General features: G+C 35.2%; 2 protein-coding genes across 8 annotated transcripts in view; one reads left to right on the top strand and one right to left on the bottom strand.

The window, feature by feature from the left end:
• Positions 1-13384, bottom strand: part of LOC127866654 (glutamate-rich WD repeat-containing protein 1-like) — a 29922-nt gene extending 16538 nt beyond the window's left edge. The window contains exon 1 of one of the 3 annotated variants that reach the window (XM_052407365.1): positions 13357-13384. In XM_052407365.1, coding sequence (XP_052263325.1) covers positions 13357-13369 — 13 coding nt within the window. In that variant the 5' untranslated portion in view covers positions 13370-13384. Of the gene's footprint in view, positions 1-6550; positions 6594-9424; positions 9662-13356 lie in introns of those variants that run through there. The other 2 variants (XM_052407363.1, XM_052407364.1) reach the window with 2 other exon arrangements.
• The window catches only part of LOC127866652 (ninein-like), a 64359-nt gene continuing 53560 nt past the window's right edge, over positions 9935-20733 (top strand). For 3 of the 5 annotated variants that reach the window (XM_052407362.1, XM_052407358.1, XM_052407359.1), the window contains exons 1-2: positions 9937-9973; positions 17955-18061. In XM_052407362.1, the coding sequence (XP_052263322.1) occupies positions 17985-18061 (77 nt within the window). In that variant the 5' untranslated portion in view covers positions 9937-9973; positions 17955-17984. Of the gene's footprint in view, positions 9974-16928; positions 16970-17954; positions 18062-20733 lie in introns of those variants that run through there. The other 2 variants (XM_052407361.1, XM_052407360.1) reach the window with 2 other exon arrangements.

Genomic DNA, 20733 nt, shown 5'->3' with positions numbered 1-20733 from the left:
CATTGATATAAAGACACTGTGCAAATTTGGAAAGGATCGGACAAAAAATGTGGAAGATTTTTGAAAGTTTTCACAAAATAGGCAAAAACGAATAAACATGCAAAGTTCAACGAGCTCCTGCGGCCATGTTTTTTGACGAATCAAATTTCTTTGAACAACTTTTTCAGGGGAGCCCTCAAAGGTCATCCCTGTGAAATTTTTTGAAAATCTGATGAGCGGTTTCTGACAAGAAGATTTTTTAAGGTTTTTACCATATATGGTCATGGCGGCCATCTTGGTTATGTGATCAAATTTTTTTTAACAATTCTTTTGTCCCATGACCTAGGGATGCTCCACATGAAATTTAGTTGAAATTGGCTCAATGGTTTAGTAGAAGAAGATGTTTACAAATTGTTTACAGACTGGACGGACGGACGCCGGACGCTGAGTGATCACAATAGCTCACCTCAAGCTATCGCTCAGGTGAGCTAAAAAAACAAAATTGATCAAAGGTCTATTAATTACGTAGATCCACTAGTAAGTCCAGGGAGTTTTGTCAGTTTGTTAATCCAGCGATAATTACGAGTAACACCCATCTTATATAAACTGGAATCACAGTTCAAAAACACTTTGACATATGCTAAATATAAATGTATAATAACCTCCCCGTTGGTCGTATTTTGTGATAACCATAACTTGCATAAGTCAGAGGTTAATTCCGCCACGCCAGGTCAATAAATACGCACAATATCTATGAGTCAGCGGTCGATAGTCGCATAATTTGGTATAAATTATAATAATAACAAGGGCTATTTGTAAAACATGCATGCCCTCCATATGGGCTGTCCGTTGTAGTGGCAGCCATTGTGTGAATACTATTTTTGTCACTGTGACCTTAGCCTTTGACCTAGTGACCTGAAAATCAATAGGGGTCATCTGCGAGTCACGATCAATGTACCTATGAAGTGTCATGATCCTAGGCAAAACCGTTCTTGAGTTATCATCCGAAAATCATTTTACTATTTCGGGTCACTGTGACCTTGACCTTTGACCTTGTGACCTCAAAATCAATAGGGGTCATCTGCAAGTCATTATCAATCTACCTATGAAGTTTCATGATCCTAGGCGTATGCGTTCTTGAGTTATCATCCGAAAACGCTTTTACTATTTCGGGTCACTGTGACCTTGACCTTTGACCTAGTGACCTCAAAATCAATAGGGGTCATCTGCGAGTCATGATCAATCTACCTATGAAGTTTCATGATCCTAGGCATATGCGATCTTAAGTTATCATCCGGAAACCATTTTACTATTTCGGGTCACCGTGACGTTGACCTTTGACCTAGTGACCTCAAAATCAATAGGGGTCATCTGCAAGTCATGATCAATCTACCCATGAAGTTTCATGATCCTAGGCGTATGCGTTCTTGAGTTATCATTCAAAAACCATTTTTCTATTTCTGGTCACCGTGACCTTGACCTTTGACCTTGTGACCTCAAAATCAATAGGGGTCATCTACGAGTCATGATCAATGTACCTATGAAGTTTCATGATCCTAGGCCCAAGCGTTCTTGAGTTATCGTCTGACAACCACCTGGTGGACGGACCGACAGACCAACCGACATGAGCAAAGCAATATACCCCCTCTTCTTCGAAGGGGGGCATAATAATGTTTAATAAATACGCACAATATCTATGAGTAAGCAGTCGATAGTTGCATAATTCGGTATAAATAATAATAATAATAACGTTCAAAGTCAAATATCTCTAAAAGCAACAGATGTAAGGTGTCTTCTGATTGGCTAACACTCAAGGGTCGGTGAAAATTGTACGTCGAATTACATTTCTCGTTCTACCTAGAAGGTTTTGTAGACTTTCGACGTCATGGTACGTCATATAGACACTAAGTACTGGTCCTACCCAGGAAACAGTTTGTTTCATCAAATGTCTCAATTCAACTTGACAGCTTGCTAAAGCAGTTGCATTTAGCAAACAGTACACTGATTTAACATAATCAAAATCATGTGATGTGTCAAATCAATTTTGATTGACAAATTTGACAGGATTTTTTTTTAATCCAATAAGTTTTAGACTGTCAAATAACACACACTACGTATTGAAAGCCATGCCTGGAGCTTTCCTCTGTATACCACTGACTTCATCAGAAGAATGATTTCTACTGTTGGGAAACGTTAACAACGCTAATTGTCTTCTTATTTATTATCAATGTATAATTATGTGTAACAGCATAACAACATACTTGTTTCGCAATTTAAATATTTAATAAATACAGGTATCTTGCAGGTTTCTAATTTCTTTCGCTAACTATTGTTGAATAGTTTAAATTTTGTCGCCACTAAAAAACTAGCCATTTTGTAGCAATTCTTAAATCACAGTTTAAACTGCATACACTTAGCTTTATAAGCTCTATTGTTACAATTTGAATGCAAATATTAGAATGCATCATGTTATATCATCCATATTTTTTTATTTAAACATTCAAATAACACATAACACAGTACATATATAAAAAGATATGTGGTATTGTGTGGAGATACAAAACACTTCACCTCATTTATTTGCACATAAAAGAATAGTTACAAAATAAGTAGAACTAAAACACTGTCATCAACCTACAGTACAAGAATATTAACGTATATTGAAATTACAAAGTGGTGTTATTTTATTACCTTTTACAAAATTAACAATGCTGGTTTTGTACTAGCCATAAAACATGTATCATGGATTAACAAGTAACAACCAATTTATTAATTACACAATAGAAAGGAAATCATATTTACAAAACAAGCTATTTGCTACTGTTTAGCATTACACTATCTTACTAAAAATGATCAACAGGTACTAAGTGCTTTTCCATACTTGTGGTAAGTTTTGTATTACTAGTTGGACATGATTTATTGGCAGACACTTAAAATTGTCGTTATACAGACTAAATTTCAGCGCCCTCACACTACTTTGGGGGGAGGGGTCCGCAGCCCTTAGGAGGGGGATTTTTTTGTTAATGGGGGAATTTTTATAACAAACACAACAACTGTATTGAACTGTTATAAACATATATTTCTATATATGTGACTGTCTATAGGACAGAAAGGTAGACTTTTACTCAATCTATATAACAGTAATCTTATTTAAAAGTCCAAATATATTGCGGTTGAAGGGGTCCAAAGATCGCGACCTAGATATATCCGGCGCGCAATATAAATTGTAAGGTTATTATTGCATGTTTAAGTATGCATTAGCATAATTTGGCAATCTCAAAACACGCTATTTTCCTACCTTATTGAAGTATGTGTTATATCCATATGTTATTCATTGGTATAAAACAAAACATTATTCCATGTAAGTATTTTCAAATGCGTATAATTAAATTTGTAATCCGAAAACAATTGCCAAGTTTTATTGTTCAAGAAAGCATGCACAAATTAGACCCCATGTACAAAATCATCAACAATGACGTCATCTTATCCTCATGGAAAGCATGGTACATTTTGACAAACTGAGGGAGCTTTGCCTCTCAATTAAGGTAGCGCACCTCTAATGATTTCCCAGGATTTATTTTATGATCATTGCCGATCTTCAATGATCGGTTATTTCCGAGAGATGCATTATATTTTTTTCAAACTACCAATTTTGATAAGTGTTTACCTAATTCATTTAGAATACATTATTTTCACTATAAATATTGACTTTGATCCAATTATCATCTGAAAAATACTATTTCGCGATTTCTTCAAAGATCGATGAGCCTTTTTACCTGTTTACTTATGGATATCTAATTTAAGGTTGTACTGATGTGAAGTTGTCGTGGCCGAGTGGTTAAGGGGATGGACTAGAAATCTTTTGGGATCTTCCCGCGCAGGTTCGAATGCTGCCGACATCGCAAACTTTTTGCGACACGTTTTATTTCTTTTCTAACATAATTTGATTTAAATAGCATATAAGCTATGTTTATTGTTAAATATGTTGATAATTGTATGCACATCCTTCAATTTATTTTTATTCTTCAGTATATTTTTTTAAAAAGCATGGAAAGTCTACCTTCAAATTTGCATGTAGTTCAGTGAAATGATGCTGATTAGGAAAATAATTAATTAAATTATATTTGGATATGTGCCCATTAGGGGTGCGCTACCTTAAAAGCAAGTAGTTTACACTGTATCTAACGCGCAAAGATTGTTGAGATAGGTCAGTATTGACTTGTGACATTTACTGTTAAAATTGTATACACCTTCATGTGTGCACTGGTGCGTTTTGGCAGTTGAAAGCAATTTCAAGAGAGAATGTTAACACACAAAATGACCTGATGTTTGGCAATAGGAGTTGTTGTTTATTGCAGAACACAGGTGTTACAGTGATGTAAAATGAAACCAAACAATCTGGTCAAAACTGGATTATGAATGTCGGATTAAACAGAAAATTAAAGTGGGTGAAAAAAGGGTAAAATACTAGCTTGTACCTGATTTTATCTCCGCAAATTCTCAGATTAAAACTTGTTATTTGGGGATTATGCTCGTCACATTTTTGGGAGCCATAACCATAGCCGATTTGTGATATATTGGACAACGCAATATAACGGACAGTGATATATTGGAGTCAATTTCAACTATAAATCAGCGATTTTTTTCTCATTTTCTGAAGAGGAAAAAATTAGTTTTGGGGAAAAAAAATACTTTTCAGGTGGGCGACTGCCGCTGAAATTCGGCGGCAGATTTGATAGATTGAGGGCCCTGAATTTGCATGGAAACTTTCATATTTTTTCAGCAAAATTGCCTTCAAATTGTTAATTTAACAACCCTTTGACATTGTTTGCACATCTGATCTTATTATACCATAGCTGATTTTTGTTTATAGATATTTTATTGTTTATTTTCAAAGTTCTATATAAGTTTAAACATGTTCTATCCAAGTAAACCAACAGAACCAATAAAGTTCACCACAGATAATAACTGTGTGAATAGCTTGGAAATTTTTATAGTTCAGGAATCCCTCCTTTGTTGATTTCTGTAAACCAAAACTGTCAGTTTTGCTGGATAGAATGGCTTGTGTGATGCCCAGCTCTTGCCTTGGCAGAACAGCTTCTAAAAACGGAAAACCAACAAATATCTTAAAATTTGATCAATAATGCAGAAAATTTATAAATGGTTTTTGTTGATTTCGATTCTGAAAGATTTTTTACATAAGATTGTGGTACGAAAATCCAACGGTATCGGATTTTGTGGTTTTAGGCCTTAACTTATTATAGTGATACATGTATGTAACCTTTCGAGATATCGGTAAAGTGCAAGCAGACGAGTGTAAATACTTTAAAAATTTAAGCTAAGACTAAAAAGTTAGATCGGAATATCTTTAAATTTTGTGAATAAATGTGTTTCTGATGGATAACAACGACAACTTACCAGAATATTGCTCATGATCACACATAAAACTTCTTTCTGAGAGCGAATGGAAAATGCGTCACAAATTCTGACAAATAAACAGTAGGGTGTCGTTATTGAAATACCGCGAGAATACTGGAAGAATAGAGATGCCATCTATAATGCTTAAAACAAATATTTTTTTAACAAGCGTTTGTGATTTGTCAGGATAAAAACAACAATAAGATATTGAAAAGATCAAAGCAAATAAATTCGACAGTAATCTGAGATTCGGCAATATATTTAAGACAGGTTATGTTCATGAAAATTGTGTTTGGTAAAGACTGAACCAATCTTCGGCTTATACCCACTGAAGATGAGTATTCAGGGGAGATAATTGAGTAATGACTTAATTCTGTAACGGTTGCGAAGAAAAACAAATAATGCGAGAATATTTAGTGCGATTCGCTACACAATTATGATGTCATTGATATAATTTTTCCTGAGGTATGTATTTACATGTGATTTAGCATATGTCAAAGTGTTTTTTATTTGTTCAAGGTCATAAATAGCATCGCAAAAATATATGTCGTGTGGCAATTTTTTTTGCGACCCATCCCTATGTGGTATTCTTATGTAATTTTATGTCTAAATTTCCATATGTATGAACGGTCAACGCCCGCTTCGCGGGCTTTTGCCCGTATTATTTAATGAAATTAAAAAGTGAAGTCTCAATTGCATGTGTCCTCCTAGTTGCAATTAATTCAAATCTAAGCTTTATAGCCCAATGGGCTGCTTCGAGTTGCAATGCGCTCTCTCTTGTCCATGGGTGCAAAATGTTATAAAAAATGCAAGGGTTAAGGAACACTGAAACTGCAAGAACTTATTAAACTTTACCTATCTAAATCACAAACTCATCCAAATGGTACCATTAAAGCAACAGAGCTCCAGATAAGGTTTTGTGAAATTCTTAACGTAACTACCAGATCTTCAAAAATAATTCTTAACTCTGAAATTTTATTCTTAACGTTACTACTAAGTTTTGGAAAATAATTCTTAACTTTTCTAAATGACCTAAAAATAAATAATGGTTATTTTCATGCAAAAAATCAAAATAAACATACTAGCAACTTTATTTATACGAGTTCAACAGTGTCTAGTCAGTATTATACAATTTTATTTTTCAAATACCTACATATGCCCAAACTGTGCTTAGATTGCATGCCTTCGATGAATTTTTACATATTTCACAATTAAACGGGTCCCCCCTATCAATCTTTTCAATGATTAGCCACGGAAATTGTCCCTTCCACTCGTTCAATGTTTTTTTTTGTTTAAGTTTGGACCCGTCGTGTCACGTTTTTTTAGCTTTTTCCGACTGTGTCGGCAACTGAACATACAACATCGTATACCGGTAAGATCTTTTCTATAATGTCTTTCTTAACATTCAACTTCGGCTCACTTTGCGTACAATATGTTAAAGCGTGTTTTTGCATGCTTAGCAGTTTTTTAAAACGCTCTCTTGGCGCCGCCATTGTTTTTGACAGGGAGACTGTGCACGCCGCTTTTATTGGAAAAAATGTGCTTTGTTAAACAAACCCGATAACCATTCTATATAAAAGCACCGAAAAGATCTTTAATACGCGAAATTCTCTAAAAAAAAATCGATACAAACCGATGTAAAAATAATATTCGTAACTTGATTTTGTAATTCTTAATGGTACGACAAGATTTAAAAATAAATACGTAACGGACTTGAAAATAATTCGTAATTACGAAAATACGACCCTTATCTGGAGCTCTGAGCAAGAAATAATTGATTTTATTGACTTAGGTTTTGTTTTGTACGCTGTATCCGCCAAATTGGAAAATTGACCTAATATTGGTTAGGTCGCAGTACACCAATATTTTGCACATGGGGTTATGTGCTCCAGCCTATAAAGTCGATAACGATGTGGATACAGAATACACAGTTTCAAATTTAAACATAAACATGTCAGCGAGAAAAGTGTGTTGAAAAATCGTCGTGTTTTCAGGGCTTAACACTAACTTTTTTTCAACTAGCCCATTCGGGCTTGTAAATGCAGAACCTACTAGCCCTGACCAATCTTTCATGTGCCCTGACCCAAGTATATCAAAACCTTTTTATTCAACTTGTATTTTCTTATGCGTAGAGATGCCCAATTATGATTCAAGAATTCTTTTTAGCCTGCCTTACTAATTCTAATGAATTCAATATTCATCTACTTAAGACATCTATTTGTAATCTTCACGCCATTTCGGGAGAAATTTCCTTTTTTTTCCTTATACTTTCTCTTAATTTCCTCCTTTCCTTTTCTTTTCTTAACTGAGGAACCCGCATTCCCACCCGTAAAGCCAAACCTTTTTTATACATAGATTACTGCGGTTACCGTCTGACAACAAATGGTAAGTGAATCTTAGGTTTCGCAAAATAACGTGTTACGGTAGTCGTAACAATTGTACAGGGTAAACTCTCTACTAAAAGCCGGAATCGACCATTAATATAAGTTTTGCTAATTGAATTGCGTAAAAAATATTGTCAAAACACTTCTAATCGATCAAATAAATTACAAGGATTTAAAAATTGATATATAACTAATAATTATATAGTAACTTTGTGTTAATGTCGAGTTGCCTTCATCCACCTGGACGATCCTGGGCGATCCCGGCTTTTATATTTTAACATATTTTTATCGAGACAAGGGACAAAATTGTCACAAAACCAGGTTTTTCATTGTGAAAAAAAAATCTGATAAAGGGAGAAAACTCAAACTGAACTTTTGAAATGAACAAACAAAATTAACCCCCTTTGTAAGTTTGTTTTTAAAAAAAATCTATTTTTAGTCGTGGCGACCTTGACATTGGAGATATTGACGTGATTCTTTCGTGCGACACACCGTCCCATGATGGTGAACAAATGTGCCAAATGATTTTAAATCTCACAATGAATGACATAGTTATGGCCAGGACAAGCTCATTTATGGCCATTTTTGACCTTTGAACTCAAAGTGTGACCTTGACCTTGGAGATATCGACGTAATTATTTCGCGCGACACACCGTCCAATGATGGTGAACAAATGTGCCAAATGATTTTAAAATCTGACAATGAACGACATAGTTATGGCCCAGACAAGCTTGTTCCGCCCGCCAGCCAGCCAGCCAGCCAGCCAGCCAGCCAGCCTGCCCGCATTCGCCAATCTAATAACCAGTTTTTTCCTTTGGAAAACCTGGTTAAAAACACGTCACTACGAGGAAACCAATAAAAAAACCGAATCTAGCTGAATTCAGTTTAAAAATAGGTATTGACGTGTTTTACCAGGAAAACTGCTGGGGATTTTCTGAATTATCGGCCTCTTTTTGATTGCAATCAGGGGGTTCCAAATCTATTTTGAGATACGATCCGTTTGTTGTCTCCGACTTCACTCTGGGATTTAATTGTCATCTGATCGTACTGTATTAAGATCTTTTATCTTTGAAAAGCTTATTTAAAATGCAGTTTATTGAAATAGAACACATAATCTCTCCCAAAATACACAAGACTGGTGGGGCATGTTCCTGGGACATTGGCTAGCCCGGACCTAGGTACAGGCAGTGAATGTAGTTCGGACGTGCCTTAGTGTTAAGCCCTGGTTTTTATATGGTGGATGCAAAGGATAACATCAGTAGGTTGCCATTCAGGTAAATTTAACATGTTTATAAAGTTTATTCATTATTTTCCTCAATAATCAATTTGTCTCGAACGACGTCTGTTAAGTGAAGCGCACGGATTCGCTGCGCTGAACTGCACCCATGTTTATGAAGGGGTGCATATGGACTGACATAGCCACCATAGCATAGCCACCATAGCAAAATTATCAAAGGCTCTGGCAGTCCGTTGATATGGACTAGTGTCCTCCTAATTGATTGTTGACGCTGGATGGATAAAGCAGATGAGGTTCCTTGCACTAATAGCTCAACGAGCACTTTTAGCTCAGGTGAGCTTATAACAGTCATATATTGACAAGTCTCGAACAATAACGACTTTTTGCGTAAGCAATTAATGTTAACCTGTCTGTGCTTGGTGGTACAAAACATAGGCTGATTCGTCACAAACTAGTTCTTCCCCTTCTTCAAGGGGTTCACCAGGTAAATATGTCTTGGCTGGACCCTTTGGCTCATCATCATCGTCATCATCCATTTCAGAATTCGATTCATCTTCCAACATTTCATCCTCATCAATATTATCCATGTTTTCGTCGTCCATTTTGTTCATGCTGTTTCCGGTTGTGGATTGACAACCCCAAAGCAAAATAGACGCTGCGAAAAAAATGATAAAATTGAGAAACGAATCAATGAGGTGCGTTAAGTCAGGGGATAGTTTTTTAAAACCGTCAAGACTGTCGGGTACCTTACATTTATTTATTTTTGAAGATACTATAATATAATATAATATTAATATAATAATATAATAAAGAGTATATACAAATTAAATAGAGTGTTCAGTGGGGTGTAACCTTCCCAAAACAACCTTGACCTATGCACTTCCGACCAATCAGGTGCTTTTATTTTCGCCTTCGATACAATAAACAATATGGCCGAACAAGTATGGAATGAAAGGTAAAATTATAAAAAAATAGATATTATTTTTTTAATAAAACATCCGAACTTTGACGACAGCAGTTTTTTTAATTGTTAATAATTAAACTCAACCAAACGTTTTCCCATGTCAAGAACAAGGGAGGTTGAAAAGAAGTGTTACGGTCTACTCAAATTATCAGGGTTGCTCACTTAGTCACTAGTCCATATGCATATAAACGTACTCCAAGAGCCTTTGATAATTTTTTGCTATGGCGGCTCTTGGAGTCCATATGCACCCCTATATAAACACAATCGCACATCTGGGCACAGATTTCGTGCGCATCACTAATCGTAGTTGCAATAATTCAACTCTCAGCTTTATAACCCAATGGGCTGCTTCGAGTTGCAATGCGCTCTCTCTTGTCCATGGGTGCAAAATGTTATCAACAATGCAAGGGTTAAGGAACACTGAAACTGTAAGAACTTATAAAAGTTTACCTGTCTAAATCACAAACTCATCCAAATGGTACCATTAAAGCAAGAAATAATTGCTATTTAATGACTTAGGTTTTCTTTTGTACGCTGTATCTGCCATATTGGAAACTTGACCCAATATTGGTTAGGTCGTAGTACACCAATATTTTGCACATCGGGTTATGTGATGGAGCCTATTAAAGTCGATAAAGATGTGGTATTCGATACAGAATACACTGTTTCAAATTAAAACATAGAAATGTCAGCGAGAAAAGTATGTTGAAACATCGTCGTGTTATAGGGTGCATGCAAAGGATAACATCAGTAGGTTGCCATTCAGGTAAATTTAACATTTTTATGAAGTTTATTTATTATTTTCCTCAATTTGTCTGGAACGGCCTCTGTTTAGTGAAGCGCACGGATTCCGTGCGCTGAACTGCACCCATGTTTATGAATGGGTGCATATGGACTCCCAGAGCCGCCATAGCAAAAATTATCAAAGGCTCTGGGAGTCAGTTTATATGGACTACACTAAACAGACTTCGTTCGTTTCCAATTAAGAAATGCGATGAATAAACTTCATAAACACATAAAGTTTACCTGAATAGCAGCCAACGGACGTTATCCGTTGCATGCAACCTAAAAAACACAATGATATTTCAACACACCATTCTTGCTGTCATTTTCATTGTGAAATTTCAAATAGTGTTAATATTTGATGACTCTCGACAGTCACATCGTCATCGACTTAGGGGTACATCAAATATCACGATGTGAAAAAGATTGATGTACTGCCAACTAACCAATAGGGACATTTTTTTGTCAGCAACATTACAACAGTTTGCCAAGATGGTGGATAGAACGTACCAAAGAATAACAAAATTCATAAAAAGCAATTATTTCTTGCTTTTATGGTACCATTTGCATGAGTTTGTGCTTTAGACAGGTAAACCTTGATAAGTTTTTGCAGTATCATTGTTCCTTAACATTTGCAGTGGTGATCAAATTTTGCATCTTTGGACAATAGACAATGCATTGCAACTCTCAGCAACCCTTTCGGTTATAAAGCTGAGAGTTGAATTATTGCAACTAACTAGCAGCCACTCTGTGACGATTAGTCTAATACTCACTCTGTCAGTCACGCAAATATTTACCTAGATAAACAACAGTTTCCATTAGATCAGATCTTAAACTCAAACTGATTTTATGTATTGGATTTAGGCACTATTAAATCATTGTAGTTTCATATTGCATCAGGGCCCTCGTTTGGCCGTTTTAGAGCCGAAATTGGGCCCCATTCCTCTCTTAAAATAGTATACTTTTTTCCCCTATTTCAGCTAAAAATTTCCCTCTTTTTTTACCTTTATACTAATGTTGCCAGCTGGTATTGTGCTATTAACCTTTGATTACATGTAAATTACATTAAAATATAGCAAAATTCCCCCTCTAAGGGCCCCAGCCCCAATCCCCCAAAGTGTAGCAAGGGCCCTGTTGCATGGGTATTATTAAGGAAACTTGAAGTAAAAGTGCTTCAGGTGCCAATCTTTAACCTTTTAATACAACCTGAACAGCAGCAGGCCGCTGTTTCAACTGAGCTAGCCTTGCATCTGGTGTTAACTCACGCACATTACAGTAGCAACCAGCTGCCAGGCTTGCAAAGTTTGTACAATATAAAAAAGTGCTTCAGCCCTGCACTTTCCTCCTGGGTTAATTTAGAGTTTGCCTTTAATGCTAATAGAAGACAGGAGTTGCATGTGCTTGGGTAAGAATCAGCCACAAATTCAGGGTGTTTGTAATTAATAATGCAATTTAAAAATAACTTTCCACAAACCAGTGTGTTTTTTTTATGAAATATTTGGCGTTATTCGGCCCCATTCCCCCATCTCTACAGTATATATTTTTCCCCCAAATATTTGAAAAGTTCCCCTCTCGGAAGTGTAATTCAATTTTAATCAATACCTCATTTAAATACGTCTTTCGTTACAAATTTATTTACCATAATTTTCCTGGACTGCCGCATCCGCGTGTTTACTTTCTTTTAGCCTTTACCCCTTTACCGCAAACCGTATGTATTTCACTATCACGACTTTCGTTTACGACATCTACCACAAACCGTACATATTCCACCATGTTGCACAACAGCAAAAGCTCTTGGAAAAAAATTGACAAAAAAATCCGTTTAAACTTCATTTCATGCCATCAGCTATCTATTTGAACTTCATCAGCTGATTCCCTCGTCAACAGCCTGTTTTGAAAGACTGTTTAGTTTGCTCAACCTGCTTTGCACACCACACAGAAACAGGCTTGGGGAAGCTACACTTGAGTCCCTGATAAGACTATGTCGGCACAGTACGGAGAGACTTGGTGAAGAGGAGGTCACCAGAATAAGTGACATATTCGCAGAAAAGCCAAGAAATGTTGAACTTTGAACATGAACATAACATGTTGATAATAAAGGGTTGGAATAATGTTTTTCTCTATATGTATGGTGAATTATGTGTTAAAACTTCATTTTGTACTGTTACTTGCTAAGCATTGAAATGCCCCCATTTTCCCCTTTTACGCGTGAATTTTCCCCCCTCAGGCGACCCAACCCCTTTCCCCCAAAGCTGAAAATAACACTGCAAACAAACACCATTTAGAAACCAAGTGTTGCGTGTAATACCTGGTACCTGTCTCCCTACCTCCACTCTTGACTTAGAGGTCGATAGTCACACTTGGCCACATAACAGTTTGTTGAGACTGTAAATTCATCATTCATCTAACAACTTTTAGATTACTTACCACAAATGTTGAGCATGAGATGACAATTTTTAAAACCAACTCATCTTACCTAAAATGTAATTGTTATACTTGCAGGTTAAAGATAAACATAAAAAACAGCTTGTCCGGATTGTAACTTCAACATTCATCATGAAATTTCAACATAATGTATTGCAAATACTCACCATGTGGAATCATGGAGTCACTTAAAACAATCCTCCTCCTACCACAAAGATCAATGTCACACTTTATGGTCAAATATTAAAATTGGCAATACAACTTTTACCACTAATATTTACTGTGCAGAAACAGATTCTTCCTAGCAAAAAAGTCAAGGTAACACTTATAGGTCAAAGGTCAAATTTGAGCATTACACAGCTTGTTCCAACAGCAGCCATTTGCAGATGGCTTGTAGCCTGTGTGAATTGTTTCTTAGCTCATATGTAAAGGTTGCTATTATATGTCAAATGTCTTATTTGGGCAAACAACAATTTATCTTGACTCTAACTTTGTCATTTATTGTGGTATTTTTGCAAATATTTATCAGAAATGTGTAACTTGCAAGTGCTCGTACCCCTTGGGCAAAGGTCAAGGTCACACTTAAGGTCAGAGGTAAAACATTTGCATCATGATGCAGGCTTGTTAAATATTAACAGGCATAATTGAAAATGGGCTCAACATGTTTTAGACAGGCACTTAGCTAGTTATGAAACTATATGGTATGCAATTTGGAATTCACATTCTCTCGAAATAAATACGGTAACAAACCAGTTAACAGGGTGCAGAATCACATGACTTTGTGGGGTTCGCAATCAAACGTAAGTTGATGTAAACACACTGGTAAGCTGTGTGTTTTTATGCCTCCGGTAGGGTGGCATATAGCAGTTGAACTGTCCGTCAGTCAGTCAGTCAGTATGTCAGTCTGTCTGTCCGTCTGAAAAAAAACAATTTTTACGTTGGCCATAACTTTTGCAATATTTAAGATAGCAACTTGATATTTGGCATGCATGTGTATCTCATAAAGCTGCACATTTTGAGTGGTGGAAGTTCAAGGTCAAGGTCATCCTTCAAGGTGAAAGCTCAATTTTTTTTGGATTATTTCAAAACGGCACAGTAGGGGGCATTGTGTTTCTGACAAACACATCTCTTGTTCAAATATCTTTTTACGACAATTTTTCTTAAGAATTTAAACTAGTGCATAAAAGACAGTTTTTATGCTGCTTATGGCAATGTGAAATACATAAATATTACTTTATTTGATAAGCCTGTGTTCTTGGCCAAAATTTCCACGTCTACATCATTCATGTACACAGTTTTTCTGCATGCAACATGAAATTTTGGCACTGATTTCAGACGTATACAATAATTTTTTCTTAAATCTTGAGATATCAAAACAAACTGCATGACCAAAAATTTATACTGTAAAGATTTTTGAAAATGTATTTCAATAACTTGAGATATTTGCGAATAAAGTTCTTAACGATGTGTAAATTCTGCTCATCTCATGTGTAAACCCTGGTGAATCCCCGTTGATCCTTCAACCTGGTTAAGCTGATCTGTCTTTGCTTTTTTTTAAATAGATGAGTATGGATGTGTTGTATTCTATACACTTGACATGGAGAGTGTGTAATTCAGTATACCCCTGTGTTTTATGTTGTCACTTTAAATTTTGTTGGGTCTATCAACAGCTTATAAAGTGTTTCATTTTCTAAAATGAGATTATATTTTAGATAATATTGACTAAATAATTGCTTTTAATATAGGTTTCATTATTATATGCTCCTTAGAATATGAATATGAATATTTTTACTTCTATAAACTTAAAAGTTGTCCTCAGTTGTGAATGCGGGGAATTCAGTAGGAGTAGTACCGTAATTAAAATTGCTAGTATGCTTGTAAAATGCTCAATTGAAGTGCCTTTTTGTGGTGAGAGTTTGTGTCTCACTATAGGCATTTATGGAAAGACTTTTTTCTAGGAAGTATATAATGTTCTTAACTATTGTATAAATATATTATTTTGTTCCTTGTTTAACATATGCATGAACAGAGCTAATATATATGCATTTTTGAATATGATTTTATTTAGGGGAAATTTTGTCATTATGCCCCTTTAAATATTTAACAACAGTGTGATTGATTTGTGTGTTGTTTTATTTGAATAAGTTTGTCTTTGAATCCATAAATGTGTTTGATTGATAAATAAGCATTTTATTTAATTTATTAATTATTCAATATAATGAAATTGCATGCATTCAAATTTTGTCTCTTAGGATGTATTTGAAATAAATTATAAAATGAAATATGCATATAACATAAACGCCAATTAGTAAAATCTGTAAGACATTAATGCCTCTAAAAACTGGATGCTTTTCTAAGTTTAGACAAGTTCTGTAGTAGTTATTTTTTTAGCAAGTAAAGGCTGCCTTTTATTACTAATGTGTAGTCCTATAGACTTTGGTACGCATACAAACTGTTTATCACTATCTTGCTGGATTATAAGAAATAAAACTTGAGTTGGATAGGATAAGCACAATTTAATGTTTCAACATTGAAGTGTCTGTTTATTTTGAGATCAAGCTCTATTAAAAGGTTATCTATATACACTTTGAATCTCTCTTATCTTGCATGCTTTTAATGACATTGACATCCTTTTGTCAGTGCTTTGTCAATCAATGTAAGTTTTTTCAATTATAAATATTTGCAGGCTTAAATTCTCAATTAATATTGTTGAGTTGCACCAATCATGTTGTTTTTATGCTCCCCCAAAATTTTTGGGGGGAGCATATAGTCGCCGCTTTGTCTGTCAGAGTGTCCGTCAGTGCACAATTTTTGTCCGGGCTAATTCTCAGCAATTAATGACCGGAATTCAATTAAACTTTTTTGAAAGCTTTACTACCAAGAGGAGATGTGCATATTATCAGCTGGTTCTGGTTGGATGATTTTTCACAGAGTTATGGCCCTTTGAAATTTTCCATTAACTGTACATATAGTGCAATTCTTGTCCGGGCTATTTCTCCCCAACTACTGACTGGAATTCAATGAAGCTTTATGGGAAGCTTAACTACCTTGAGGAGATGCGCATGTTATTTGTGGGTTCTGGTTAGATGATTTATTTAGAGAGTTATGGCCTATTGAAATTTTAAAGTTGCTAAATCATCCATCATATTATTTTGTACAAAGTTATGCCCCTCAAGAAGTTTCCTTTTATCTGAATATATAGTGCAATATTGTGACAAAAAAACACTTTGGGGAGCATCACCTGTCTCCAACAGTTTCTTGTTTCCTACTGTTTGTAATATTTTATAAATCTTTGAATAAAAGACTTACCTACCAAGGTTTTCTGCATAAAAAACCTGTAAATTGTCGGCCACTACTTCTAGAATTTAAAATTTGAACCCAATTGGAAGAACAATTTAAAGCTTGACTTTATATAATAAAAAAAATAAATATTTACTCTCTCTGGCATCAGCTTTTAAGTTTTTCAGTAAGCTAGTTTCTGTGGAGTGGCTTGAAGGATATCATTGAACAAGTTTATATTTATTCCACGTAATGAAATGAACAAATAGACCAAGTGTGATAACTGTATCTTAAGTTTAAAATGTGTACAAATTTAGGGCCATTTAACAATTCTTCACAAAAAAAAAATGAATTTTAAACCGTAAGATACCTTTCATAGAGATTGCACTTAAGAATGTGTGTGATCAAGATGTATGTGGTGTGTGATCAAGATGTATGTGGTGTGAGATCAAGATGAATGTGGTGTGTGATCAAGATGTATGTGGCTTATTGGATTTTTTGGTAATTTAGAAAACAACTAAATAATGTCAAACCAAAAATAACTTCTCTTAATAATCTCTCGAGTATTGACTAGCAAATGAAATGGCAGTGTCTTTTATTTCCATTATCAATTTCAAATAATAGGAACAATGGGTTATATTGATGTGGTTGCTTCACTTGGCAAGAATAAACAGTGATATAGATCTGTTTTTACAAGAATTCATGTTTGATAACATTCTCACCTTGCTGTTGAGGACTGGGAGTGACAATTTGCATAAAAAACATTCTGAGTTTTACATTTTTGTGAAATATGGTCATCAAGAACTAATAAAGTGTAAATGAGATTAAAAAATATTTGATCAATAAACCTACTAGTTAAAACACTGTTCTAAAACAAAAACAAAATGTTGTAAACATTGATGAAATAGGTGTGAATATTTTAAATAACAGAGTAACAGAGTGTACAGCATGCTTTATTGGACTTGATTTCTACATTGTGCTAATGTGCTTTTCATGCTGTCTCAGGTATATAGCCCATTTTATGGACTTAACAGTAAAGACACATATCAGTTAGTGTACCTGAAGGCTTTATATTGTTGCCCAATCTTGATTGGCACATTCGATTCTGATATATGACCGCACTGATCAGACCAAATTTAAGTGTGTGTCCTTGCAGGGATTCCCCGTAGTATTGAGAAAGGACTCAAGGTGTTGATATGCATTAAATTTGGAATGTGTCTGGTGTGTTTTATGTGTCATCACAATTAAAAGAAGGATTACAAACAGTCTCTTATGAATTAACATATCTTGAGGTCTTAAACTTCTTTAGAGTTTATGAACAAATTTTTCTGGATAGAAGTAAACCTCCCAAAGAACTTGTTATCAATATCTTAAATGCAAAAACATGTTATAAGAAATATGCAGAAATTTACTGAAAGTACAGAAAGTTACACACACACAATGTGACATGGTTCCACTAAATTGTGTGTTGTTATTCTAACCATAGCAATAACAAGTTTGGTCACCAGAGGCAGTGATGGATAGAGTGGGTAACTCAACGTTATGGAAGAAATTACACGACCCAACGTCAGTTACACCACGAATGTCCCGATGGTAAGTTGGTCACGGTTGACTAGCAGGTTCACACGCTACACAGTCATCACTGCTATATCATCTTGTATGTTCTTCTGTGTGTTAGTTAGGCATCTGTCTGCATCAAAGTGTTGTTCATCTCTTATCTATTTTCATCATAAAATCTGTAACCTCTCTGCAGTTTTTCACTTTTAATTGTATTGTTTTGGTGATTGGCCAAGATATACTTTGCAAACTCTTAACGAACAGTCATTAAATGATAAAGACATGTTATATCTGTAATAGGGTGCAGAGATATATTGGCTTGCTTTTATAGCGATATGGTAAAGCATTTGGCATGGACTGAGAGGTCATGGGTTTTTTCTCTCGGGTTACATTGGTAGATGTACGTAAAGTAAAAACCCCACAGCAGTTTAATTCCCTAGCACTTTACAATTTCAATTAAAGAAAGCATGCATTAATAAATAATTGGTATACTGTATATTATAATCAGATTAATAATGTCTACTTTTTCCCAATTGCATGGACTATCCTGCTTTTTTCCCAATCCAAAAGGCACAGGCTGTAAAATATAAAGCAAAAAAAAAAATCACTGCATATAGAGGTTGTGGCAGAATAGCAGATATGGTGTTCATCTAGCTATCAAGTTCAATCCCCACCTTGGGGCATTCTGGAGATCTTTTTCATATACATCAAGTACTGATTCTACACAGAAATACACTTGAGATAGTCCTAATAATCCTTAGACTAAAGTAAATATTTTTAACGACTTTTACCTTCTTAATCAATTCATGAGTGATCATACAAGCATATAATTAGTGAATTCTATCAACTTTTCGACTATTATTATTCACGTGATCCTGGCAGAGACAGGTATTTTTCACCATTTTATACCCTTTCTTTCTTTTTAGCTCACCTTATTGCTCAGGTGAAATTTTGTGACCGGTCTTTGTCCGTCGTCTGTCCATCCGTCCGTCCACATTTGTTCTTAAACACTCTAGAGGCCACATTTATTGTCCGATCTTCATGAAACTTGGTCAGAAGCTTTGTCCCAATGAAATCTCGGTCAAGTTTGAAACTGGGTCGTGCTGGCTTAAAAACTAGGTCACTAGGTCAAAAAAAAGAAAAAACTTGTCAACACTGTAGAAGTCACATTTCATGCCCAATCTTCATGTAACTTTGTCAAAATGTTTGTCTTAATGATATGTTGGTTGAGTTCAAAAGTGGTTCCGGTCCATTGAAAAACATGACCGCCAGTGGGCGGGGCAGTTTTCCTTATTTGGCTATAGAGAAACCTTGTAAACACTCTAGAAGTCACAATTTTTCCCCAATTATCATGACAGTTGGTCAAAACATTGGTTTTATTGATATCTTGGACGAGTTTGAAAATGATCCAGATCGGTGAAAAAACATGGCCGCCAGTGGGCGGGGCATTTTTCTCTATATGTATATAGTGAAAACATGTGAACACTCTAGAAGTCACATTTTTTGCCCAATTTTCATGAAATTTGGTCAGAACATTTGTTTCCTTGATATGAGAGTTGAGTTTGAAAATGGTTCAGGTCAGTTGAATAACATGGCTGCCAGGGGGGGGGGGCAGTTTTCTTATACACTTAAACACTCTAGATGTCACAATTTTGTTTCAGATTTTATGAATCTTGGTCATAATATTAATTTTGTAAGCAAAGTTTGATGTTTGGTAAGGGGGATCTACTCAAAATATAGGTCACCAGGTCAAATCTTACAAAAACAAAATCACTCCATATGCCAGAGTTTTGGTTCAATAATGATGAAACTCGACCAGGATGTTTGTCTGGACAATATCTAGGTCAAGTTTGACGTTTGGCAAAGATTGAATGAACTGACTCCTCTCAGGTGAGCGAACTAGGGCCATATTGGCCCTCTTGTTTTAATGACGCTTACTGGTACTTTCAAGGCGCATCAGAAAGAAATTGATTTTATTTGGTATTAAAATTCGCTTTATATCTTGACTTAACATGCTGCAAATTTGTATTATGGAGCTGTAATTAGGTCATCATGCATAGAAATTTTGTAGCTAGTCAAGTCGAGATATAGAGCGAATATTAATATGAAATAAACACTAGTAACTTTCTTATTGATATTGCGGCATTTAAAAAATTATTTCAGGTAATAAAGGGTATAAAACGTAAAAAAATACCTGTCGCTGCATGGACGTCGCCATCTTGACTATCATGTGATTACCCCCTCTGGATGCATGACATGCTGAAAGAACACTGGACCAGATTGTCATCACACATATCTCTGTGATCTTGAGTTTGAGCCACTCTGCACTTTCTGTACTAACTTTAGTTTGTTCGCATACATAAGTGGTATTATTCATTAACATTTATTAGAATCATTTCTCAATTTTCACACAGTACACAGATCTGCTATGACTCCTCACTGACTTAAATTAATCTTTACTATCAATGATTATTGAGCATGAGCCATCAAAAATTGATGTTATGTCGTTCTTTCTGTGCACTGAATTGGTAGCCGTCCATCATTTTGCGTGTTTTCGTAATATCTGCATTTATTGTTAATATTAATGGACAGTACATGTAAAGTGGGAATGTGAAAATAAGTTGGCAGTGTTTTAATTAAGATGTAAGCCTCAAACTGTCAATTATGTAAAATATCTACCAGTAACATAATGGACAGTTTTAGACTTA

This window comes from Dreissena polymorpha, chromosome 2 (assembly GCF_020536995.1).
Source record: "Dreissena polymorpha isolate Duluth1 chromosome 2, UMN_Dpol_1.0, whole genome shotgun sequence".
Lineage (NCBI taxonomy): Eukaryota > Metazoa > Mollusca > Bivalvia > Myida > Dreissenidae > Dreissena > Dreissena polymorpha.
The sequence above is the reverse complement of the archived record's forward strand: the minus strand, read 5'-3'. Positions and strand labels throughout refer to the sequence as shown.